General features: G+C 40.0%; 1 protein-coding gene across 1 annotated transcript; it reads right to left on the bottom strand.

Moving 5' to 3' along the window:
* Window positions 1-23,398, bottom strand: mfsd2ab (major facilitator superfamily domain containing 2ab). The gene is made up of 14 exons (XM_042506635.1): window positions 23,170-23,398; window positions 18,815-18,940; window positions 17,556-17,680; window positions 10,314-10,437; window positions 9,749-9,827; window positions 9,495-9,670; window positions 9,288-9,378; window positions 7,923-8,041; window positions 7,586-7,669; window positions 5,022-5,105; window positions 4,731-4,843; window positions 3,477-3,620; window positions 1,957-2,133; window positions 1-1,871 (listed from the first exon to the last, which is right to left on the bottom strand). The coding sequence occupies exons 1-14, from the start codon at window positions 23,257-23,259 to the stop codon at window positions 1,817-1,819; spliced, it is 1,587 nt and encodes a 528-aa protein (XP_042362569.1). The 5' UTR covers window positions 23,260-23,398; the 3' UTR covers window positions 1-1,816.
* Window positions 23,399-27,861: the final 4,463 nt, after the last annotated feature.

Genomic DNA, 27,861 nt, shown 5'->3' with positions numbered 1-27,861 from the left:
TTCACAGTACACTTAATTAGTATTTATTAACAATATCTTTTTGCAATCTCATCATCTTCTCTTAAATAGCTACAATACAGTGTACATAGGTTCATTTCACAGCCACAAATATCAAAGATTTACAGGTTTACATACAATATATACATATGCACAAGAGGCATGTTCACAAGGCGTCTGTGTGTCCCTGTGGGGTTAAAGCTCACACATTTGGCTACAGCCTCAAGAGGTTCACTGACACATCCATAAAAGACAAACAAAATAAAAAAGAGGATGAGATTTACAGCATGTAGAATTCTGACAGGGTTAGTGGGTGAGAATAGCACTGTGTGGGCTGTACACAATCCTCTACTAGAGATATATAAGGGACCTCTAGGGAGAGAAACGCACAAACAATAAAGTAAATGAAATATTAACATTTTGACATCGGCAACCCAGTTGTCAGAAACAACATGTTGAAGATTTAACAGTATGTATAACATATGACACTGTATGTATGTATGTACACGTTTCCATATCAATGGATATGAAAGATGTCAATCCACACGTTTCAGGACAGGGATTGAGATGTTTACAAAGCATCCTGGTTGTTCCTTCAATAAACACACATATATACAAAGAAAAATTAACATTCAAAATACAAACACGGGAGTTCACCCCCCCCCCCCCCCCCCCCATCTTACAATATTCTGTTTCACAATTATGTGCTTCCCTTTTCATATGCATATAGCAAAGGTAGTAGCTATGGCAACATGCATTAAAAGGCATGTGAAGGTTTTTAAAATATGCCCTCCCCCCCGAAACTTCTAATTCAGTTGGAACCTCACAGGCCTTACATACATTTACATACTGCAAGGAGCATGACTTTCCAGCAAACATGAATTCAAAGACAGTAAAAAAATCAAAACAAATAAATACTTAAATATCACTAAATCTGTACCGGCTGTCATCACCGCTTTGCTCAGTTTTTAGGAAATGAAAGCATTTAGAAAAAAAAAGCTTTTCCCGTCTTCAGTAGCTGTCCTATAAATAAGGTCATGTTTGTAATGTAATTGCAAACTAACTGCTTAACTATTGTAGTGGTTTCAGTATGATGGTGTTGAACTATTAAGAGCTGTTACTTTCTATTTCAACATCACAATATGATGCTTCTTTAAAAAAAAAAAAAGCCAGTAGGCTGGGAATGAGATGGAGACAAACTAGCTAACTGGTGTCAGTAAACTATGAGGATTATCTGTAAAATTACAAAACACAATATAACACTTTAAACATAAACACCAAGTCAGTGACTCAAGAGCAAGTGACTGTCAGTTTTTAACCCCAGAAAGGAGCTGATATTAAGGCGTTATCACTGTTTGTTCAAGTCTGTAACGGCGTTCAGAACCATAGAGCTGTCATTAATGCTAAATGTAAGAAGTTCAAGGACTGTTCAGTTCCAGCTTGTAGCACCAATAACGGCAGCACTGACAAAACATGCTCCCGTCACATGTCATGGTTTTGTGCAATTTTAACTTAGAACAAGGCCAACTTTTACAAAAAAAAGTAAGGCTTCTGAGATCTGACTGGATGAAAGAGGAGAGTGAATTTCATGCTGGGAACACATTACAAATGCACAGAGTAGGATGCTTTCAGAAAGGCCTCAGCTTGGCTGAAGCGATGACACTTGAGTCATTCAAGTCTTGTGGACTTGGAAGAGCAGCAGTGTGATTGGACAAGGCAGTGTCTGTACAGTATGATCCGACAGGCCCAGGTTAGTTGGTCCCGCCCAGTGCAAAATGCCAGTCGATCACCCGATTGGTCCGTGGCTCTCTTCAAGGTGCTACACCATGTTGGACAGTTCTGTTGAGTCTGTTTCTGAATCGTCCTCATTGTCCCTGCGAGAACAGAAAGAGTGTCTTCAGCTGGAGTTTTGCCTCATTGACACAAACACACAAGAGGCTTTTCAATGCGCGGCCTTACCTCTGCTCCTGTAGCAGCTTGCGGTTGCCTTGCCTCCTCTCCTCATTGATTGGATACGAATACAGTATGACCAGGCCGATTAGGATGAGAGCGATGGGGGCGGCAGAGACCAGCACCTTCAAGGTTATATCCACTTCCTGTGGTTGAGAGCAGCCTCTACTGATGTAGCCTGCAAAACTGAGAAAAAGACATCATACTGAAAGAGTGAGTTCTTCACATCTCTGCACTGCAGAGTACTCATGTGGAGTCATACATCTACTGTGCTAATCGGTTTATTAGTAAAGTCAAGGTCTGGATCTGAGGGCAAATTTCCCACCTAATCAGAGATCAAAGACCAAAACACTGCTGTAGAGTCAGTCATGTGATACACACACACACACACACACACACACACACACACACACACACACACACACACACACACACACACACACGTACTTCATCTAGAGAAAGCTAAAGGAATTCCTTGCTTTGATGTGGGATTTGGGTGCAGAGAGATTTGGCTTAGCCTCATTTAGACTTTTTTATTGTGTCTCAGACCATTAGAAACAGCCAATGAAACACCTACAAAACTAGAATTACCGCCACGTGAACATATGCCGCTGCGCGGCAAGTTTCTCTTATAGTTTATATCCATGTCTGAAAACATGGATACTTCAGGCACACCTTTCTCTCAGCAGCACAGAAGGTCTCTATGAACAGCAGTTTAAAGGTGTTTAATTGAAGAACATTAAGATGTCAATGTGAAGCTGACCTTTGAACTTTTGAATATAAAATGTTAACACTTTCATCATAATTAGCGTAAAAAAAACCCTCACAAAACAACCAAAAACATGTTTTGTGAGGTCACGGTGGCCTTGACTATTGACCTTCAACCACCAAATTCTAATCAGGTAATTCTTGAGTCCAAGTGACTATTGTTTGTGTCAAAGTTGAAGAAATTCCTTTGAGGTGTTCTTAACATATTGCATTCACGAGAATAATACGGATGCAAGGTCACACTGACTTTGACCTATGACCTCCCAAATTTGTGCAGGATGTTTGTGCTAAAAATTTAAAAAGATCCCTAAAGGTGTTCTTGAGATATCATGTTCACAAGAATAAGACAGACAAAGTCACAGTGACCTTGACCTTTGACCACCACAATCTAATCAGTTCATTCTTGAGTCCAAGTGATCGTTTGTGCCGAATTTGAAGAAATCACAATATTTGAGATATCACATTCACAAGAATGAGACAGATGCAAGGCCACAGTGAACCTGACCTTAGATCTATGACCAACAAAATGTTATCAGTTTATCATTGCCTTTGTGGGGTTGTTTGTGCCGAATTTAAAGAAATTTCCTAAAGGCCTTCTCAGATATTGGGTTAAAAAAATTGGTTTGGACATATTGACAGACAGACAACCTACAAATATAATTCCCTCACTTACGGCTATTGCCAGTGCAGATACTTACAAGCAATGTGAATGATTTACAAAATAGGTTAGTGTGTGCCTGTTTAAACACTTTAACACTTACTCTAAACTGAGGGTGGAGATGCCAAGAGAGACACCGGAGGCAAACTTGGTGAAGAAGACATAGAAGGAATAGAAGAGAGCTTCGTGACCGGTGGACTCCGGGTTCTGAACTTGGAAATCGTCGACAACATCAGGCAACATAGACCTGAAAAAATAAAAACACAGAAAATTACAGTCACTCAGGTTGTTTCCATGCACAGTTTAGTGGAGCTACAGTCATAGCTCGACAGGCCATTTAACCTGACTTCTTTCCTTGTCCCAGTATACAAGCACCAGGGGACAATCCATTTATTGATAAAGTCTGTCTGACTCCTCCACAGCGGGTGGCAATATGCCCCATTTCAGCTGGTTGCTATAAACCTATATTATTTATTCAGTCTATGATATAGACCATATCACAATAACAACTGTTTATTTACAATAACTTTGGGGTAAAAAACTGTCGCATCACGTACATATAATTAAACGCTGCTGAGCAAACAATGATTAGTTTTAAGCCACCTAAAAAAATCAACATTAGTTTAAGTGTAGCCTACGCTGTATATAGAATATTTTCACTGCTTTGCCTTGCTGTCAGACAGCTCTTACTGAGGGGGATTTAAAGCCGTAATATCAAAACACCAGACTCCACTGAGAAAAAGTCATTTTACTCCAATGAACAGAGGAGCTGCTGCTCTGCTGCTGTGTTGGTAAAGAGGAAACAACATTCAAATATAATGGGAAAAAAGATCAAATTCAGTTTAAATGTTTTAAACTGAATTTGATCTTTTTAAGTGGCTAGAATATGTTTTGCCGCGGCTCCGTCCACAGCAGGACATCACCTAGCTTCTGTGCCGGTGTTGTGGGACTGTACTTTATTTATCAGAGGAGGGGGGTGGCTGGGGTGTGACTTTTTTTTATTTAGAATAAAGATAAAATAAGACCTTATCAAGTGGTATGTCCCTCACCTAAGCCGAAATTAAAAACACAAGTCCCTCCTCAGTGCTTTCATTTTTTTAAAGCCTGACATTTTTTTGTAGCACCCCTTCACCCCTCATATGTAACGAACAGTCTCGCAGAATGTTTAAGTTCAGTTTAATTCTGACTGAAGTGCTTACATGACAGAATAGCTCAACTTAATCGCATTATCTAGGTGTATTTTTTTTTTCTAACATCATGTGCACACACACCATCATGTTGGTTATATGCAGTGAAGGTGTACTCGTGACAAGAAAAGGTGAAAAAGACAAAAGCAAAGAGGGAGCAGGGGTCTTACCAAGGCAGCAGGAAGGCTGCAGCCACTCCGACCCCGGCAGCAAAGGAGCAAATGTAGGTGACGATCAGGTTACTCTTTATGATCACCACCAGGATCATGAAGGGAACCACAGACTAGAGAGAACAGAAACACATCAGACCACTGAAGCTGTCATTCAGACTCTTACTTCCTAAAACCAGTCTCTTAATGGCAGGAGAGCTGTTTTCCTACAGCTGCTAGAATATCACTTAGCTTCTGTCAGTCTCACAGGATTTATACAAGTGGTGTGTTGGACGTGATTGCGGGTCTTACCAAGCTGCCAGCGTAAACCGCCGTCTTTTTCCCAAAGCAAGTCAGAAACCACTGCCAGAAGGGAATGGCCAGAGTAGCGGAGAGCTGAGGGGGGAAAAACATTTAAAGTCCTGTTAGCCAGGTGTTTTTGTTTTCTCTCACACACACCTACACACACACACACACACACACACACACACCGACAAAACTCACAGACATCCCAGTAAATTCCCCACAAGGCCCTTTATTACTGGTTAACATGGTTTTGTAGACAAAAGAGTGACAGACCCTCTGTGCCACAAACATAAAGCATGATATGAGATGCATTCTTAAAATGCCTCAGCTTCCGTTTGGGTGTGGAAGCGTGGTGATGCAGAAGCACATTTAACCTCTCGCAGCTGCCAAACACAACAGTGAAGTAAAGACAATATGGTTTCTGCAAATCTTCTCAAAACACATTTGAGCTCAATGTGATGCAAAAATTCCACAGAGCTCATCTTCTGACTCTGTGGGAGGGGGTCGCTTACATCGCTTTGGCCTCTGACCCCTCCATGTTTGACTGAGGGAAAGATAACAGCGGTGGTGCAACAGTGTTTTCCCACCTTTTCGCACGATTTATGAGTGAAACACTGAGCTCAAAGAGAAACCAGCCACACAGCACTCATCACAGTCACGTGTGTCACAGAGATATTATGTGGTTGTAAAAGCTGTTTGATGTGGTTTCTCTCAAGAGACTTTAATTTCCTTCCCGTTTGTAGAGGTTTTTGTATTGTGTGGAATCAGTAGTGTGTGTCACAAGAACTGAAACTCATCTTCAATGCCACAAGTCCTCGCACACGCAACCTCTCGTCTGCCAGCCTTATCAGCTTTTCCTCACAAGTTACACATAACTATCAGTTTATATGGCTTTATCTTTTAAACGGGCCTCATAAAGTGTTAAACATTGTGTTGCTGCTCAATCAAAATAAATTGCACAGCACGGCAACACCTTAAGCATAAACAGAGTCCAGATCTTGAAAATTAGTTAATTTGTTGTCGCTTTCCTTGTGCTGCTTTCAGATGCCTTTAACAAGTATTTAAACCTTTAACCCTTAACCAAACTGACGCAATTTCTTTAAAAGACATGGGAAAAAAGACAATGAGAAACTTGGTAAGAAATGCTCCACAAACTGCTAGAAATAAGCAGATTAAAAAAATGATTTTAAAAAGCAAAAAATGATGTCACAGAATTATTTTAAATTTTAAGCATGTTTTCCAGGTTATTTCCTGTTAATGTTTCTGTACTGTTTTTATTAAATAATTGATTTCTTTTTTTTTTTTAGGTAACTTTCTTGTATGTCTTTTTAGGAATTCCTTGCTAATTTTTGGGTTATTTCTTCTTTCGTTGTTCATTGCCTAATAAGCCCTTTTTTGGTTACAGTGCTATTTATTTTTTAAGTTTTAAGTAATTGTACTATATCTTGCAATATCTTTTATATAATTGTGTTCTAAGCCCATTTGTTGTACATCATTTGTGAAATAGAACTGAATATGTGCTGAGTCTTATGCAGTCTTATGCGTGGACCTTGAACTAATAACTATGGAAATAATCTGGACCTCGAGGCTGGACCAGTTGGGAACCGCTGATCTACAGGTCACATACAGAACCTTTGATGAATGAAACTGTTATGAGTTCATTTACCACTTTTCTATGGAGTAAATGATGCTGCTGAAATAAAAGTCAGACAGTCTGACTGACATGAGATCTGCATTGTGTTTGGAAATATATCTCATGATATACAGTCTTGAGAAGTATATGATTTTACTTTTTTCCGTGACCTTGTGGAAACAAAGTAAACAATAATAGAAATAAATTGGCATATCAAACCACAATACTTACATAGGGTCAAATTCAATCTGTATCAGGAGATTAGTATATGGCGCTGAAGCCTGTTTAACCCATCTCTGTGCTAATAAAATCTGAGCTTCCAGTGTCAGTCTGACATCTCATCAGAGAACTGACGGTGAGGATTAGGTTCACTTAGTGCTGCTTATGGAGCAGTTCCTGTCTAAAAAGTAATTTCACTAAACAAATGTACTTTAACAAAAGCTCACTGCCTTGCCTCTGTAATCCTTTCCATAAAGTAAAGGATCAAAGTGTGTAATCTCTTCAACCTCAGCAAGCGGTTCACTTCTGCTGTGCGTGCTACGCAAGGCACATCTATGGAATAATTAGCTTTAATACTAGGATCAGGATCTCGAGCGATTCTCTGATATGAGAGAGGTGTTTTTCAGCACAGGTCAAGAGAGAAGAGACGAGAATCAAATGTGGCTCCTGTCCTGTCTGTGGGAACGGGATGGCATTCAGGCAGAGCAGATACTCATCAGGAGACACTGCTTTACAGTGCACACCAGCCTTCAAATTGATGACAATTTATGTGTTTGTGCTGGGAGGAAGCTTTTGTCTGCACTCTGAAACTAACGGCTCGACTTCTTGTGCTGATGGATATGCGGTCATTGCTATGGGAACGGTGTGGCTATCTGTCTTAATGTCTGGAAATGCCACCTGTGTGTGCATATATGTGTGTTTGTGTGTGTGTACTCACCATGATGACGAGCAGTATATTCTGAAAGTCGTTTCTGAAGCCCAGTGTGGAGCTGCAGAACAGGGCAAAGTTTCCCTCCAGGAGCTGCAGAGCGAAGCACAGAGACTCAGTCAAATCTACTGCCTAAGCACACAAATACACACAACCACACTTCGGCCAACTTTGAAGGCCCGAAGTAAACTCAGTCTGGGAGCACAAACCTGTGAGATTCCCAAAATGTCACATGAGGAGAGCCCGCTGGACTCAGTAACCAAAAACAAACAGAGTGATTGACACTCTGTACATACACACACACTCACTGAGCTTACAGGAAAACTGAGTGTGTCTCTGTACGCACCATGAAACCTAGCGAGGTGAAGAGGAAGACCATGACCAATTTGGCGTAGGGTCCATGTCCCATCACCAGCTTAATCCCCTGGAAGAAACCCATGGGCTCTGACCTGGGACGGCTCGACTCTGGACAGAGAAAAAACAGGAGAGAATTATATCCAAAACCTTTTTAACCCTCTGTGGTATGCATAATGATGCCCGTTTGTAAAAAAAAAAAAAACTATTTGCAATGTTTTTTGTCATAAAATAGACTACATAGACATAATTTTAATTTTGTCTATGTCTGTTTTCAAAAAAATGTTTTGTACTGAAAATTGTCTTGGTGATATTCCATAAAAGTGTTGCTTCAAGGCACCATTTGCATTGCAACACTTTTCTATTACACAAACTATCAGATTAATTACATTATAAAATTTAAAATTAAACTTATATTGTCTATTTTTTTTGGAATACGCTTTTTTTCCGCCACATCGTAAAATGACAGAAAGAGACATTTTCAGACCATTATCATGGAGAGATTTTTTGGAGCTGAACCATGCGAGGAATGCCCCAAAAAATGGACTCAACATGGCCTCCAGAAAGTCATGTTACAATATAAACAGTGCGGCTGGTTTCCTTAGGGCCCCGGCCCTTTTTTTGAAAAAATAATGCATAATTGAGGATGTATTGTGTGACTTTAAAAAGCCAAAAATGGATATGTTACCAAGAGGTAACACAGAACCATCGAGGGTTCACTCTTGTATTCCTACAGCCAGAGTTTGTATGGTTCATTTTCGACGTGAGGCAGCCTTTAAGGCTCGTCCTTTTCTGTATTTCTATTTGTCCCATGGTTTGTGTGTACAATATTATTGCGAAAACACAATTTATTAAAAACATTTTGACAAGTTTTGCAAAATATATCCAATTATTTTCTGGTTAGGTGTGTGAGGTTTTAAGGATAGTTTATAGAGTTTTGCATATATAGCCTCAAAGACAGTGCTGATGCAATCAGAACTGTAACAGCCTGTGTGCTCTCACACAGGCTGTTAGGCTACACTCACACCATAATCACTGCTGCAACAGTCATCTCCATTGCACTGGAGATGATAACAGCTCTGTCATGTCAGCAACTGGCATTTTTTGTCATCATTTTATAGCGAAAAAAGTTTGATTCAACAGTTAAAAATGTAAGTACAAAATGTAAGTGAGTTGTTACATCAAGTGCGAATTAAAAGGCATGGATAGACAATGTTAGGCAAAATCTGTGATTTATACTTTCTGTGTGTGTTTTTCTCCTTATTTTGGCTTTGAGTACACATCAAAATAAAACGAATAGTTACTGACATATGGATTGCAGGATGGAGCCAGTTTGATGGAGAGGTTGCTGCCTTACCTTTCTGCTCTCTCACACCGAAGAAAAGAACAATGGCACAGAGGACATAGATGATGCAGATGATGCCAGATGCAATCATGTAGGCTGCTTTCTGTGAGGAAGAAAACAGAAAACACTTAGCAAACATGAGTTTCCGAAATCACACTTCTCTTCAGTTCTTGCTGCCGGAGGTTGTTAAGAGCTGTCTGCTGTCTGCAGGGTGTTTACCGTGTGATCCAGGGAAATGACAGGCGCAGAGTCATTGAGTCCCACGGACAGAGAGGAGTTGCTCGGGTCCACCAAGATGTCACCGGGCCCTGGGAGGCAGGGGGCGTTAGCCATGCCCACGATCTGCCCCTGGATGGCTGTACCGAGAACTGTGCCCAGAACCTCCACTGTCATCCCTGATTGGAAGGAAGCCTGAGTCAGTAAGGAGGTGACACACGAGACTTGTCTTGTCTTGTCTTGACTGTGATACTCACTGTATGCTGTGGCTGAATCTCTCTCTTTCTGCTCAGAGCTGATGAACATGGTGAGGGCCGAGTACGGCACATGGAAGCACTGATTTGCAAAGGAAAAGAGGAACACAGTGAGAAAATAAAAGCACCTCTTTGTTTCACTTTGTGGCCATGCAGAGATGTAAAGAAAAGGGAAGTAACTGAGTCTGGTGGAAAGTTGATGAAAAGATTGAAAATAAGCATATTTCAAAAACGCCAAACTCCCCTTAAGTGAAAAATTCTAGATTATTGTGAAATCAGAGGACTTCCTGAAACAAATATGGATATTTATTTATTTATTTTTCATTTTGGAAAGTTTGCTTCATATTTTGATGATCAAATCAGATTTAAAAATGAGAAAAAAAAAACATAATGAATGATTCAGAATGATTGTTACTTCATACTGACCAAACAATAACCTTTACATTTTATAATGCGTGAGTTGAATGGTAAAGCTCTTATTGTGAAATTAAACATTTCTATGACTGTACATATGGGACAACAGAGTAGCCACAGGGAGTGTCTGTGTCTGCATCAGTGTGCTACTCACAGTTTGCAGAGTCTGGAAGACGCAGTAGAAGAACAGGTACCAGATGACTTTGCCGTTGTCAAAGGGAGGGACGTACCAGATGAGGAAATAGGAAAGCACAGCCAGAGGGGTGGACAGAAGAATCCTTCAGAGGAGGGGAGCACAGACGACAACAACAACAACAACAACAGCATGAGTGGAGCAAAACGTGAGCTTACTCGAGCATGAAACGTGCCCACTCTGTAAACAATTATCAGCCTTTCTGCAGAGAGGGGACACTTGTTATGTAACTAATTGAGGCCATTGAAGCATGTTTGTCATTCAGGCGGTGCCAGCTCTCCCTCAGCTCAGCTCTGTTTGGTGTTTCAGGCTGATTGTCAGTCACATGCATGCAAACAGGAGGAGCTCGTGGCTGAATTGAGGAGTTATGTGATGATATAAAGCTGAGGAACAGTGCTAGAATGTAACTAAATACATTTACTCAAATACTGAACATAGGTACAAATTTGAGGTACTTGTACACTTGAGTCTGTTCTTTTTTTACTGCCACTTTACTCCACTACATTTAATATTGTACTTTTTACTTCAGTACATTTATCTGCACATTTTAGTTCCTTTACAAATTAAGATTTTTGCATAAAAATCAAAAGAAAAGTTTACAAATATGTTTTGTTATTAATTAAATGACCCAACAGTTTATACAAGCACAGCTGGTACAACTGGTCAATTAATGAAGTAACCGATTGACAGAAACCTAATAGCAACTGTTAAACATTTAAGATGTTTTCTAATTTATTTTTCTATAATTTTGAATTTTTGGGGTGTTTCTTAAATATATTTTTTTGTATGGGCACTTTTACTTCTAATACTTGAACTAAATCTTCCTGATTATACTTACTACGTATAATCAGGAACATACTTACTTTAACTCAACCCTTTGAAATCTGATAAAATTGGCTTGATTTCTTTAAAAACAAACCATGAGAAGGTGATGAGCAAGTAAACAAAAAATGTTTCAAAAGAGGATTAAGAAATTAGACAAACGTTACAAGAAAATTAACTTAAAATGACCACAAAACAAAGGAAAGAAAAGTAACAAAAACAACAAAAAAACAAACAAACAAACAAGATGTCCTTATGAAAATGATTTTTTTCCTGTGAAATAATTAAAAAAATAGAATTAAAAGACTTATGAATATAGTTTTCTTGACATTTTCCCTAGTTTTTCATGCCCGCCAGCTAATTTCAATTCAGGACTTTTAGTTGTGACAGAGCATTCTGACCGTGTGGTATTAGTACTTTTACTTAAGTAAATAATCTAAATACTTCCTCCACCACTGCTGGGAAATAATGCTAAACAAAACACAACTTATTAAAAATGCTTCAAGAAGGCAACATGTCTGTGAAAGATGTTCATGCCAATAAGAAGATATCATTTTAGTTTTGTAAACACTTCCGTGCCATTCTTTCCTCCACACACGCCTAACATCCCAAAAATCCACATCATGAGGTCATTTTAATGCCTGTAGTCACTTCCTGCCCCGTTTGCTGCTTCCTATGGTCAGATCGACAGCCTCCAATCAGACGTGAGATGGTGAGTGCAGCCACACCTCTGGAGAGAGGAGTCTGGCTTGTTGAACAGGAAGCAGCCCGAGCATCCTGCTTGTGCGTCTGTTCTCTACAGGAATCACGTTCACATCAGGAGATTCCGCCTTATCAGACAGGAAATTGAGTCACAAACACATGATTATGGACTATTGCCATAATCATAAGTAAAAATGACACAACTTCTCGCCATGGCTCCGGATATTATTCAATCAAAGTGTTCTGTGACTTCACTTTAGACTCCTCACTGATCAGCTGCAGCACTCTTTTCCTCGCTCAGCTGACTCTGTGTGCATGCAATGCGATTATGGACTGTATGAGCGTGTAAAGTCACTGTGGGAGTGAGCAGGAGTGGTCGGCAAGTTACAGCAGATAGTTTATCTGCAGATGACAGCGCACTAAGGAATGCTTTTTTTAAGCTTATTTCCTCTGTGCCAAATGACATACAACACCAACTAGATTAGGCATGGAACTTTATTTAACCCTTATAAACCTGGACTGACACTATTCTTGTGCTGCATTCAGAAATTTTCTTTTAAAAAGGCTAGGGGAAAAAAGTCTACAGACATTTAAAGTCTACAGATATTTAAAATTCTCATAATTATTTATTTTAAAAGTATGTTTGTATGTAATGTTTTCGTTGTTGCCTATCGTCTTTTCCCATGTCTTATAAGAAATCAAGCCTATTTGCACAGGTTTTGAGATGAACTTCAGTGTGTGGATCAGAAATATTTGCCTTTACTTGAATCTCTTGGCTTTTTTTCAGACATCCTGCAACTCACACGACATAAAGATGTGGGATCTCTGCATTTCTCCGCTTCTTTTGTTCGCTGATCTTAAACAGTTTGCAATGCTAAACCAAGACTTGCAGTGTGCCATAAAAGTCCCGACACCCCTCCTGGAATGAGATGTAGATGTCCTCTGAAATAGCCGTGCTGACTAGGGAGGAGTGATTTTGATCTCTGCTTGTTAACTTAGCCAGTGACAGTTTTTAGACTGGTGTCTGTTCATTGAGAAAACATTTTTAAGGGCTGACAGCAAGATCTGAATTCATGTGTTTGGCAGCTATGATTGGGGCTGGGTGGGAGAGCACCTGGAATAAAGCTTATTATATTATTATCTGATTTTCAGACTTCATGGTTTCATTCTGACTGTACCTTACAAAATCAAAATAAATCATGCTTTATGTCAAATGTATGTGAAAAAAATGTATGTATCCACATCCTTAGCTTCTGTAAACTGGACACAATTCATATTAGAAAAGACAGTCCGTATTTGTCAAAGAGGTAACATATACCCAAAGTCATGAGTGTTACGGCATGTTAAGGGAGTTACAGGAGACCTTGAGTGTGTAGCTGTGACTCCAGCAGCCCAGCAGCAACAGAACCACTCATTCTACCACAGCTCCTCAACTTGAACTCAAGTAAACTCCTAGATTCCTCAGTCACTCTTTAAAAATCCTACCCAGCCATTCAGAGCTGAAAGCTGATACCTCATTGGCTCATATATGTGGTGTGTTGTGGGCTGGACCAATGAGAAGTCAGCCTGACTCATCTCCCCTCCCCCACTTCCTACACACACAGTTTTTAAGATGGAGCAGCTCGAAGCTGCTCTGAGCCACCGCGACTATCACCCCACATCTTTGTGAGTGAGCTGACTGTGAGTGAACGTGCCAGTCATTCCTCCATCCATTCTTCCTCCACCAACACCCACCCCCACCCTGTCCACGCCCCATCCCTCACAATGAGACGATATGCGTCTCGCTTTGCTCCAGCAGCACCCAGAATGACCCACTTCTGAGAGTGAGATGTCAGCATCCTGATGTTGGCTGAAAATGATAATAATATTACTGTCCTTGGCCCTCCTGCCTGCATATTAGTTCAATACAAGTGAAGTGTGTACATTAATATTAAATCTGTCAAAATAAGAGCTACTTTGTTACTACATTTTCAAAGTATGCATGAATGATAGCTGATAGATTTGTAAAATTATTATAGTGATTCCAGATGTCATCTATGTAGAACTCTGTGTGTGGATTACTTTTACCAAGAACTGTTGCAAAAGCTTTTACTGTTTTTATTTTTGACTAACAGCAAATTCATTCCAGCACTGAAGATTTCAGAGAGTTCTCCATCTAAGCTTGCACAACAAGAAGCTATTTGAAGTTTATTTGCACATAATGTGTAATTGCCACAGCATGGAGTCACTATTTGGGGTGGAAATCACCATAGGCCACCCGATACAATATTTCCATGATACTTAAGTCACAATACACAGTTATTGCAATTTTTTGCTAAGTATTGCAGTGACATATTGCAATACATTAATAATAATTATGACAAACTTTGTCAAAATCTGTTTTTATATAATATGGTTAAAATCAGTCTGCTCTTCTTACTTCAGTCATTTTATTAGGAATGCACGATATTGGATTTTTTGCCAAAATGTCTGATATGCCGATATATAACAACTCATTTGGCCGATAACCACTACCGACATCAATACATCCACTTTTTAATCCACCTGACTTCAGTGATCATCAAGTCAATTGACTTCATATTCTGCATACTGTTATCATGATGACCCACCAGCAAAACTGAGATGTGAAATACAATGCTTTTCAATGTATATAATAGTCATTCATTTTTCATTATGCAATTACATAATTAAAAAAACTATACATCTGTGCATTGATAAGATATTGCCACACAAAATATCGTGATACTATGCTGTATCAATTTTTCCTCCACCACTAGTCACGACCAAAAGAAAACAACATTTCGGACACTTCTCTGAAACCAGCAGCTAAACAGGACGATCACTTTACATTTTAAATTGATTATGCAGATATTTTTATGAATGCCCACTTGAGGGAACATGACCACAGGACACTGAGGAGGCGGCCGCATGAGACCTTCATGACTGGGTTCATCTCTCAGTTGTGTCCTGTGTTCCACATGGTGCACACATTTCATAACCAACCAGGGAGATTAGCTTTTCAATCAAGCAGGAGAGGGAGTAATTATGCCACCCTGCTTCTCCCTGTGGTGCTCATTAAAAAGCTGCAGAGACCATCGGACATTCACCTTTCCTTCTGTCACCTTCAGCCTGATGACACTGTGGAGGGGCTGCATGCTCCCACACACTGAGGGGATAGCAGCTCGAAATATCTCCTGCTGAAAGCAGACTGGCAGACACTTCTGGAACCAGCAGCTAGCACTGACACCCCACACCACACTTCTCTGACGTAACAGTATGAATGATGCCCTTTAGACATGGACGAGAGTTCAAGGAGGGCTGAATGTTCTAGGAGTTCTACTTTTTGTAACTTTTAGCAACAGTGTAAGAGCAACAGGTTAATACAGACTGATTACTCCTGTAAGATAAAGGGGCCGTTTACATGGCAATGGTTCACACGACAACTGCATTTTGGGGGCCTGAAAATGCAAACTTTTGAAACCGGTTTCCAGAGTATATTTTTTTGAAAACGCTATCCCTTCTGTCGCCGTGTAAATTGTGAATGTGCAGATCCTGTGAGAGCAATCCTGTCACTGCCGCACTTTGTGTATGCGTACGTTTCAGACAAACAGCCATGTGCGAGTAGGAGGACAACAATAACAACAATAATGCTCAATAACAACAATGGCGGACCACCAAGCTGTGATTGTACTGCTGACTCTACTGAGTTTATTAATGCTGGTGGTTATCGTGCGTATGTTCTAGGGCTGGGGTGACGCGTCGACATGAATACGCCGATTCACGTAACGTGCGTCGACGTCGCACCGTTTCACACAGCGCGCCATATGAGAGCGTGAGCAGCGCCGAGCGTGTTATTTTTTGTTTTAGCTCACTTCATTCACTCATATCAGCAGGCAGCGGTGTGCCTTAAGGCCCAGTTAAGGCTGGACTATTTTGATGCAGAAAGAATGTATTAGTTATAATTATTTCTGTTAGAGAAAAGTTAAAGTGTTATTCAAATAGCACTAATTTTACTGTAAGACGTTTTGTTGCTAGATTTGAGGTTTGTTACTGTAACAAAGTAACTGTTTTGTTACTCCTCCTAAAAGTGACTTGTATTTTACATTGTTTTTGTGACATTTTGATTGCTAAATGTAGATAGCACTACATTCCTTTTACTTGAGTGGAACAAGCTCTTGCATTAATTAATTGCATTAATTTTATTTTGGAGAGACTTTACATCAGTCTAAAACATAGATTACCAGTTAAAGTTTATACGCAGCGCTCTGTTCTATGCAGGCGCATGGGGTTCTTCTATGGTGTGTCATTACAAAGTTAAACCACCAACTACTGACCTGGAATGCATACTACAGCGTTTTCAGTTGTTATTGTGGATCAGTGTACACCAGGATCGTTTTTTACAATGTTATCATATAAACATGGATTTTTTTTTTTTAAGCACAAAGTAAAGACTTTTCCGTCTTTAGCTTGGCTATTCTCGTCTAAACGTGGCCAAAGACTCATCGACTGCTCAGAGACTGGGGGGTCTGGGTGTGGGGGAGGAGATGTAGCAGCTGAATAGAAAAGGGTCAGCACCCTCTCTGTGAAAAAGGCCTGAGGCACCACAGGCCTCCCACCCACTCATTTCAGGCTGACTGCCACACACACACACATATAGATATGATGCAAGGTGATTTTTAAAATTAATTTTGCTCTATATGTAGGGATTTGACAGAAAGAGGCCAAAGTGGTTTAACCTGAAAGGTAACCCCAAATACGGGGAGTCTTTTTTGGTCTTTTTTTCATGTCTATCAAAAAATATCGGGTTCAATTTGTACAAATGAGACTATCAAAATATCAAATAGATGAAGCTAGCTCTCTATATGAAATATACAGAGATCAAGTGTCTGAGTCCTTTAGATGAATTCTTTGCAAAAAATGGTTTGTGTGCTTGCTGTAAGAAGCCAATTGGGTAGCAGGCAGGAGTTATATTTGACAACAGCATGCCAAAGGCCATGCTCTGGGAAATGCGCAAAGAATAGTGCCTGCAGCAACTCTTTATATTTGTTTAGTAAAAAACAGGAATAAAAGGCATAGTGGTGCCTTTGCATTTAGGCTTCAGTGGTCCATTTTATAGCCTGGGCTGTATGCATGGCAGGAGTTCCGCGTGTGTAAGAGAAAGAGAGAATGATAGAGGGAGGGAGAGAGAGAGAGAGAGAAAGAGAGAGAGAGAAAGATAGAGGGAGGGAGAGAAAGAGAGAGAGAAAGAGAAAGAAAGAAAGAGAGAGGGAGAGGGGGGAGTTTGAATTGACACAGTTGCATGTGTGAGCTAGGAGGAAATGGCAGCAGTAATTGCATCAGCACGACCTGTATTAACCCCTCGTGGGGGATGACCTCACTAAGCCCCACCCCCAAACACTGACACATGTATGGTGCATGTTTAGAAAACTCACAGCTCTGACTCACAAGGCTGACAGCAGCCCCTCGTCAGGCTTTTACAACAGCCAATGTGTAATAAGAGCTTCGGTGACATATAACTGGGCTTTTTCAACGACGTAATGGAAAAGGCTGGCACCATTACAGCTGGAGGAGGAAATAACCCAGATTAACTACAGAGCTCAAAGATGTAGATGTAGCCATCATAAAATCAAGTCCAGCAGTATGAGACTGGAGCTGGATCCAGCTGGGAGTTCCACCTACCAGGGCAACATGCGTCCAAAACGTGTCCACGGACTTCTGGAGACCAGGAAGCCCACTGTGGGGTCTGTGATGGCGTCCCATGCGCGGCCCACAAACAGGATGATGGAGGCATAGAAGGGATCCAGCTGCCAAAGGAAAAGACACAAGGGTTAGTGTGACATTAAAAGGACACATCTCAAGACTTTTCTCCAAAAACGGCATTTTAGGTGCAAATTCAGTCCCTCCACTGCCATAAAAATATCACTCCAAGCATTGTACATGTAAACCAATACACCATACATACAACTGTCAGGAGGAAGCTGACTAGTGGTACACAACATGCGGTCGTAGAGTTAATCCGTTGAAACCTGGAGCGGCATCACTTCTCTTTCAGACACCTCTCACAAGTATTTACACTTTTGAACTGCAAATTGGTGCAATTTCTTTTAAAAACATGGGGGGAAGGCAACCAGCAGCTTGGTAAGAAATGTTCCACAAATTGCAGTAAATTTGTAGACTTAGTTTTTTTTTTACACTATGATCTTTTTATGTCAACAGTGAAAAGGCAGCACTTGGAATGGAGTGAAAGCGTGGAGCTGCCATTGGCTGCTCAGCCTGTCAGTAGCTCATTGTCCGGAGGAGGCGAGGCTGATTGGAGGCGGTGCAGCACGATGAATGCTCCTCTCCTGACTGTACAATCTGCACCACGCTGTGTCACCCAATAGACTCTTAATCAACTATCTTGGTAGCCAGACAAAGCTAAACCCTGGGAAGCAGCTGACTTACACGCTATTTTGGCCTTTACCATCAGATTAGTGTCAGAGCCCATTAAAGCGAGCCCCTCACCATGGTGCTACCATCATCCCCCTCCCCAAACATTTTTCAGATCAAGCCCCTGTAAGCCTTTTGATACAGTGGAGCCATATCATGGAGTCAATAATGGAAACTTTTTCAACCTCTTCATTTTTCAGGATAATCGCCTCCTTTGTTGGGGAGCTTTGGCGGTCACTATGTCCTGTATGTGCCCTTGTGAGAGGGGTGATTTGAGGGCACAGGAAGTAGCACATACTTGCTCCCAAGTCTGTAAATGCCACCACACACACACTGCAGCAGGACAGCATAGAGTATAGGAAGGACAGTACTGTATGCACAGTATGTTCCCATTCCCAGTAAGGTGGACCTTTAAGGGTGGCAGGGGCTATTTTAGGCCCATGTTATGAAAGAGACACGAAATGCACAGCTGAGGTTATGGAGTTTTGAAATGATCTCGACCAACTCACCTGAGCTACGTCCAGTAGATAGATCTGCAGAAAAAATCCCAGGGCACACCCCGTGATCTGGTAGGGTGCTCCGCCAATGGCATAGCAGATCTTGCTGCAGACTGACAATCTGTTCCCGTGCTCATGCTGCGAAAAAAAACAAGGAAAAAAGCAGAAAAAACACAGTTAACACTTTGATCACTTGTCTTGTGCTGCTTTAAAAACACCTTTCACAAGTATTTAAACCTTTGAACCCAGAGCTAATTGTGTAATTTCTTTCAAAAACATGGGGAAAAAAGAAAATGAGCAACTTGGTAAGAAATGTTCCAGAAATTGCAAGAAACTAGTAGATTTAGAAAAAAGCTAGGAAAAAATGTCTAGTAAAAAGAAAATGTATTTATAATCCTTATAATTGCATAACTAAAAATATGTTACAGAATTATTAGAATCAAACACTTTTTCCTGGCAATTAACTTTTTATTTGTTTGTGTAGCTAAATTTTAGGTAATTCTCTCTCTCTCTTTTTTTCAAACTTGTTTTCAGGTACATTTCTTGTACTTTTTTACTGGTTTATTGCAAATTTTTGATAATTTCTTCTCTCGTTGCTCATCGCCTTCTTCCTACGTTTTGGAAGTCACTTTGCTTAAGTTTCAAAGGGTTAATCAAGTTAAATAAGTGTCTAAATTAACCCTAAAATTGAAATTTTACACAATATCAGACAAAACAGCATACATGAGATGTGTTCATTCATTCAACATTAACCTACCTTTAGAGAAAGTGTCCAAAGGGCTAAGTATTAGCAGCTGCCCACAAACCTTTTCAGGCGCTGGCAGGGCCGTGCCCTTGTAATTATAGGAGGGGTCAGTTCTGCCGACTCGGCAGTACAGCAGCGCTCAGTTTTGTCCCCAGGCTTACAAACAGGTAACTTTCTCAATTTCTGTCTGAACTGTTTAATCTTTTAATTTCTCACTAGTCCGATTAAGACAGCCACAACTTTTTGCAGTGCCTCTTAAGGAATACGGCCTAAATTCTTAATCACCAGAGAGTCTGAGAGCGACGAGTTCAGCTGGCTAATACCTAACCATCATGTAGCGTGTTTGGCAGAAGTCAGGGACAGCCAGTGGGTAACAAGAAACCCTTGGTGCTCTAACAAGTGCTCATTCTTCTCCATTTTACTCTACTGTAGATGTAATAATTTCCCCGGCAGACAGAGTCTAAACATCTCCTCCAAGGCACCACAAATCTGTGCAGAATAGTGCCAGGGCATGACAACACCATGGTGTCTCTCTCTCACTCACACACACACACAAACACACACCCAGCCAGGGTGACAGCACCTTGGCAGCAGCCTCAAATGGCATAATACCCAACAGGTTGTCTGCCAGTTTGACCAGAGCTCTGAGCACTCCTGCACACACACCCTCCTCCCCAACCAATCCAAAGGTTGTGAGTGTGATTGGCGTTTTTTTTAGCTGGGCTGAGAACTCTCCCGCTACTACCTAGAGAAAAGGTCGCAGGGAAACAATAAAACCTGTTTCAGGAGAAAATGACCTTGAACTGCAGGGTACGTCTCAGTCTTCCTCAATGAAACGTCACTGATCTGGACAAAAAGAAAACAAACCTGATCTTGGATCAGACCACAACACAAAACATCAGTGTGGCTGTGACTGAGTGACCCAGCTTCTGTTGATACACCCAACCAAGCCTTTGTTTAGGTGACAAAACCTCTCTGACTGAAATGAGAAACCGGCGGCATCAAAACATAGAAGCAATTATTCAGTCTTTAGAGACTCAACACAATGGCTGGCACTGCATCAGTTGGACTACCTGGTGATTTGTCTTCATGGTGGAGAATTTAGCGGCTTCGGGGATCAAAATTGACCCCAGTATTTGACTCACATTACCCCTTGAACCATGCCTGATAGAAGGCCTATTGCAGGGATACTCAACTTGCTTTGCTTGGGGGCCACTTTTGCAAAATTTAAGGAGGCGAGGGGCCATTCCTTGCCTCATTCATGTTTCTAAGGATTTTAGTACGTTTCTAGGATTTTGCACATTTCTAGGATTTTAGGAAATTTCTACAGATTTTAGGAAATTTCTACAGATTTTAGGAAATTTCTACAGATTTTAGATCATTAGGGGCTTGTCTAGGACCTCTGTCAGGGGGTGCGGGGGGGATCCTCCACTGGCACTTTATCGATGAACTGTCTCTTTTTTGATGCTGTTTTATGCACTCTGGTACCTTATGCATACTAAAAGTAAAAAAAAAACAATTCTGAGTGTGAATCACTTTATTTTATTCTGAAATGGAAAATGGTTGGGTGGCCAAGTTAAGCTGAGTATCACTGATCTATGATATATTTTGCTGACAGTGTGGGAGTCCAACTCTCTTTCACTGTATGTAATTCTCCTACACCTGTTCTACCAGTGTGCATACTATTAGAATCAGAATCAGAATCAGAATCAGAAAAAGATTTATTGCCAGGTATAGTTAACACAATATGAGGAATTTGTTCTAGTGGGTTGGTGCAACATAAATATAGAAAAAAAACAGATAAAATATTTTATATATATTTAAAATAACTTAATTTTATTTAAGTTTTTAAGTTTATTAGTACATATTTCTGCCCCTCCTAGTTTTAACGTGACATTGCAGTGAGTAAACCTACATGGTCATGCAACTATCATAGGAATGTGTTAAAGTGACAGTGTATTAGTGTAATTCTCTTCACAGCTTTGAAGCAATCCACTTAAAACACTCCTCTTTGCATTGCCCATCCTTATTACAGCAGATACAGCAGAGGAGGAACATGTCTCCTGATGTCTTCTTCGAAATATGATTCAGCGTGCCACACAAACTGCGTATCTATTCAACAGTGTATTGAACCTGATATGAACACTAGCCTCCTATAACTTCCTCAATGGCTACTTACTACCTGTGTTATCAGAGCTACCAGTACTGATATGTTATCACTATCCTCACACAGGTGTGGTTTTTCAAACATTCAAAGATAGCAAAACTGTTTTTAATGAATCCTAGCATTACAGATGTTAGAAACTCTAAATGATTAATTAAGGCGATGACAAACTCTAATTCTGCATGGGATTTTAGGAAATGATGCCCTGCGTGGTCCCTCTGTGTCTGACACGTCGCCTTGGAGGGAGCTTCCTGCTGCATTCAAAGCCGTCGGAGACGGATATTAACCCCTGAAATGCACTCGAAATAACGAATCAAGATACTATTTTTCTTAACAACTGGGGAGATTTTTCAAAGTAAAAAAAAAACAGGTCACATGCAGAACCGAACAGTAGAAAGACATAACTTCATTTCTGATTCATAACAAACAGATAGTCAGTGAGTACCTTATGTTCTCCTCCGCATCTTGGTAATACTAGGAATTGTGTCATTATTTCTGAAGCCAAAAGACACGTTCCAATAACTCAATATTTTTTTGTTTCTTTTTTTCGACTAATATATCGTGTATATCGTATAAGTGTTGGACCTGGAGCCCATTCTCTCAGATGCCGGGGGCTTCAGGGGAGCCCCTGAAAGCAGCACAACAAACCGACTGAATCCCACATGAATGAATATGATGTAGCCTCAGTTAAATAACGTTATCTCTTATTGTTATTAACGTCAGTCGACAACACATACACATGAGACATATTTGCAGTGTGGCTACGAATTTTCGTATCATTAAATGTATTACAGAGGCCATTATGTAAATGAGAAATTTCGGTGTAAATGGCCAATTTCGTGAGCTAACCTAGCTAACATAATGTTACAACAAAGATATTTTAAAAAGGCAGCCGTTAAGAGAGAGCGGCAGGCTAGTATTTTTATCAGTTTAAATTTAGCTCTGTGAAGCTGGGGTAACGAGTTCACCCAAAACCTCTCTTATTACAGCCTACAACCTAAAAGTATGACTTGGCTTTAAAACCTACCAACGCTATATTTAACCCAGAGCCACAGTTTATGGTTTAAACCATTTGAGGAATGTCTCGTGATATTCAAAGGCAAGTGAAAGCGCATGCTGCCGGTTGGAGACTAATGTATTGACAGAAATTAAGTATTTATTATTTAATTTTTATCGATAATTTCGTTCATTTAATAATTCAACGAGTCACCTGGATACATAAATTGGCCAATTCTCGTGTAGAAATATGACAACGAAGAGCGCGCGCCTTGCTAACCTAATGAGTCAGTGTGTCGAAATGTCACTTTCCAGGTCCCGGTTTGTGCTCCAGTCATTCAAATGTTCAACACACACTCCCCTAAAAAGCAGCCTCTCCCTGCTCCTGTGCTCTGTTGGGAGCTGCTCTAGAGAAGAAATCGCTAAGTTATCTTTTATTTTTTAATTACTAAACGAACTCACCTTCCTTGCGAGCTTGATACCATCCGCGCTGACAGGTTTATTCAATAAACTGGCGTTGGAGTATTGTTCACCTCCCTCTCCCTTTGCCATAGCACTGAAGCTGCTTTCTTGGATGAATTTGAAAGAAAAAAATATTTAGAAATATCAAACAAGCTCTTCCGATACGGTTTGAGGAAACACGTCCAAAGCTATCGTTGTGGTCTACAATAATCTGTTTGAAAACTGAGGGGATGCGGAGGCAGAAAGGGTGGATGTAGTAATTATTACAGCTCCCCGCCCCTTCCAACGTGCAGTTCACCCGATATTTGACCCCGCCCCTCGGGAGGCGGGTCCCGTCGGGTGGAGCAGCTGCTCCCTGGCTGCTGCTCAGCATATAGATCCATGGTTCAGCAGCTGTGAACCGATAAGTCATACAGCTCTCAGTGAAAACCCTTAAGCAGAAAATCAGCTTTATCAAAGTGTGTTTGATGGTCAAAATGGCACTCAGCCTATATCACTTCCCCCAGTGAAAATGTCACATGTTGCATTATCTATAATAAACATACTGTTCGAATATCCATATAATATTTAACTAAATAACTACCACTGGGGACACTGGGGTCATGTCCTTAATGTGGAGGGTGTTTGTAGCCTACAGTTTGTTTTATATGGGTCGCTCTAATGTGTATTGGCCAACTTTTGGAACACCAAGTGTCGCTCAGTTTCTTTCGAAAACATGAAAAGAAGGCAATGAGCAACTTAACAAGAAATGACCCCAAGATTTGCAAAAAAATACTAACAACCTGAAAATCAGAGGAAGAAAACAACAACAACAAGCAGGAAAAGGCCTAAAAAGTGCTAACATAAAATAAATAGATAATAATATATATATATTTCCCATCATCTAATTTTAAATATAAAATTATAATAAGTATAAATATATATTTCTTTATATTAAGGTCATTTTCTTGTCACCTTTACTTTTTATTTATTTATTAATTTTTTGCATTTTTTTTTATTATTTCATGCCAAGTTTCAGATTGCCTTTTTTCATGTTTTCAAAGAAAATTAAACCAAATTTGGTTTGGTTTAAATGCTTGTAAAAGTCGTCAAAATGAAGCATATGAAATCAGGGGTTATTGTTTGTTTGTTTGTTTGTTTGTTTGTATGTATGTTTTTATTCAGGGTTTTAAGGGTTATATTAAGTGAATAACCAGCAAAAAAATAAGGGTCGAAATGTTGAGAGGGATGCCTTAACAGTGCTTAGCAATTTTGGATATAGTTCTGTGTGTGTTTGTTGACATATAGTATTTTTCATATCATATGTCTTACATTTATTGACATAATTACATAGGTTTTTTTTAAATAACCTTTATTTAACCAGAAAAAAACATCAAAGGCACCCTGGCCAAGACAGACAGCAACAAAAGTCACAGACAGACAACATGGAACAAAACTATTAAATCAAAATATATACAGCCAAAACAAACAGTATAAAACACAAAAAGAGCACCAAACAAAGTTACAACAAGGAAGAACTAAAAACTTTATTAATATATGCTATAAAGTAAACCATAAAAACATGACAATTAAAAGACCAGCTAAGATGCACCCTGACATCGGCATGAAGAGGACAACATACTAAACCCGCAGCAGAGCTTTGAAACAGCCTCAAGGAGCCAAAGAGTGCAATGTCAAGTCCTTCTGCAGAAGACTCCACATGGAGCAGCATACATAAAGGCTTTTTTTGCCAAATTCTGTATTAACCCTAAGTATAGACATGTGAACGGATCGCATAGACAATATCATTTTTTTTCTGAATATACACACATACATAGGCTGGAAGTAGGCTAGGAACAGCTTTGTATATAAGAAAATGCAGATGAAAAAGTCTACACAGTTTACACAGACAGCCACCCACCCAAGCATATAGAGTACAGTGATGATAATAACAACAACAACAATAATAATAATATTGTTATTATTGTTATTATTATTACAATACTTATAGTAATTTTAATAATAATCTCTATTTGTATAGCACCTCTCACACAAGAAATGAAGCCCAACATGCTTTACAATAAAGACATTTCATGCATCAAAGACATAAAGACATAATAAAACCCCCAAGTAAAAATAAGATAAGATCAAAACAGAGATGTGTTGAGATGTGATGAACACAGTGGTGAGTATAAATATAGCAGAGAGCAGTCTTGTTTGGTCAAGAAAAGCAGTTCCTGTTTCTAAAATTAAAAACCCAGTTTCATCTTTAGCCTTTCCACAAGTAGTTCAATGTGTAGCTTAAAAGAAAAACAGTCATCCAGCACAATGTTCAGGTTTTTATAAGATGAAACACACTCCATACTCTTGTTCTGATGAACCTCTGTTCATCAGTCTTGCACCAGTCTTCCTTCCTTCTGAGTGAAACTGGCCTTACAGACAGACAGTATTGTAACTGGCAGATATTTCAACACGCACACCACACTTTGCCAGTAACTCTTTGCTCCAGAAGCATTACAACAAATCCTTTCAATATATTGAAATCAGCTCAACAGTGAGCAGACACTTTCAGAGAGCGGAGACATTCAGTGTTGAGTGCAATGCATTTTTCAAGTCTGAAGTAGTTGCACAGCCTTTGGATAAAAACCAAATCTTTGTGTAATCCTTGTGCAGAGCAGAGGGACCGACCTCCCCCCAAAACTGAACATTCCCCATGAATAACCCCTGCTTATGTGCTTTATGTGGGATAAATTGTATTACTTTATTAATCCTCAAAGCATAAAAAACATGCATTGTATTTTTTCTGGGTATCATTCTGGGCTTTTGCCTTGGAATTTATCATTTTGAATATTTTCCACCTGATGACGTTTTTTTTGTTTGTTTGTTTGTTTTACCAGATTTGGCATATGGAGAAAATACATGCTATTTCCACTAGTTGCACTGTCACAATCAATGTTGCTGTTAATCATTGACATATCCCAGACTGTGATCAAATAAGAATAATAAATAGCATGTGGTATATTGAAAACAATTAATTTTTGTGTTTGTTTGTTTTTTCATCTAAAAACATAGTGGCATCATGACATCATCATAGCGGCTGTGGCTCAGAGGTAGAGCGGGTCTTCCTCTAATCGAAAGGTCAGTGGTTTGATCCCCAGCTCCTCTGGGCAACATGTCAAAGTATCCTTGAGCAAGATACTGAAGCCCAAATTGCTCCAGTTGCTGCATCATCGGAGTGTGAGTGTGTGAATGATTACTGAGTAGCAGGTGGCACCTTGTACAGTAGCCGCAGCCACCAGTGTGTGAATGTTTGTGTGAATGGGTGAATGTGACATGTAGTGTTAAAGCGCTTTGAGTGGTCAATAAGACTAGAAAAGTGCTATACAAGTACAGTCCATTTACCATTTTACAAAAACCTGCATTTCAAAGGGTTAAAAGTTTGAAAATAAATGAATATTTGATACTTATGATTAGGACTGATGTCAAAAATAAACTCAATGAAAGTAGAAAATCATATTAATGTATAACATTTTTAAGAAGCTTGATTTTGAAAAGTGCTGTTTGTGTGCAGAGCGATAGTAATGTATGAAATGTTATAGTGGGCCTTACACTTTGGGCTCCATGTACTCCACATTGTTACCGTCAGCTGAATTTACCAACACAACTGCAGCCGGGCCATAACATCTTATCTAATCTGCAGCTTGTTGACACACATTGATTTGTCCGTGCCACTACAGACTCACCATGTGTGCGTTTGCTCTGAACTTGACTGTACAGTTGGCAGGGTCAGAGTTCAACTCCCACACTCTTAACAACGCGGCCGGGAGAGTCCCTCTGAGAAGCGTGAGTGTAAACAAATAGGTGCATCAGAGATAAAGTGGCATTGTGAATGTATGTTTAACGTATGGGAGGCGGCAGGTGTGTGCGCTCATACCTGTGTGAGGCCTGTTAGAGTGTGTGTGAGGGTGGAAAGACTGTGTGTGTGCATTACCATGAGTAAACATTCAAATATACCTATACGTCTAAGGTTCCTGCTGCGCACAAAGATTGGTATTCAAACTAGTGGTGGTGTGTATACTATATGCATACTGCAGGTATGTGTGCTCAGCTAAAATGGGAACATATACATGCACAGCCACTGGCCAGAGCAGACGACGCTTCACAAATAAAGACCTGAGTCAGAGAGTTTGAGAGACACTCAGGCAGCAAGCAGGAAACCTCCAGCCGGCCGCATGAGAAAAGCTGTCGTTTGTTCTGCCACACATGAGGAATCTTGTGTATGCCTCCATTTAGCTGTCGGGCTATATGTGTGTCCATGATGTTAAAACAGTCACTTTGAACCGACTTCACTGATGGTCAGTACAGAGGGACACGGCCACTTTGAGTCCACAGCAGTATGCAGGACTTGTTAAGGTTAAACCATGACTCACCTCAGATAGCAGGGACGGACACACACATAAATAAATACACACACACACACACACACACACTGCTAAGCCTTTTACTTTCCTAAATACACAAAGTATGTAAAAGTGATTGTATGTATAGATAACAATGGGCCTCATGAAGCAACATTCTCTTAAATTTCTCTTTTTTTCCTCTCTCTTAATTTTCTGGTAAGAGAAAATAAAAGAGAAGTCAACTCCAGATGCACAAATGTTCTTAACAATCCAAATCTGCTCTGACCAGGTGTGCTCAATGACTAATCCCATT

The sequence above is a fragment of the Plectropomus leopardus genome, chromosome 18 (genome assembly GCF_008729295.1).
Source record: "Plectropomus leopardus isolate mb chromosome 18, YSFRI_Pleo_2.0, whole genome shotgun sequence".
Taxonomy (NCBI): Eukaryota; Metazoa; Chordata; class Actinopteri; order Perciformes; family Serranidae; genus Plectropomus; species Plectropomus leopardus.
This window is presented reverse-complemented; position numbering and strand designations above follow the sequence as displayed.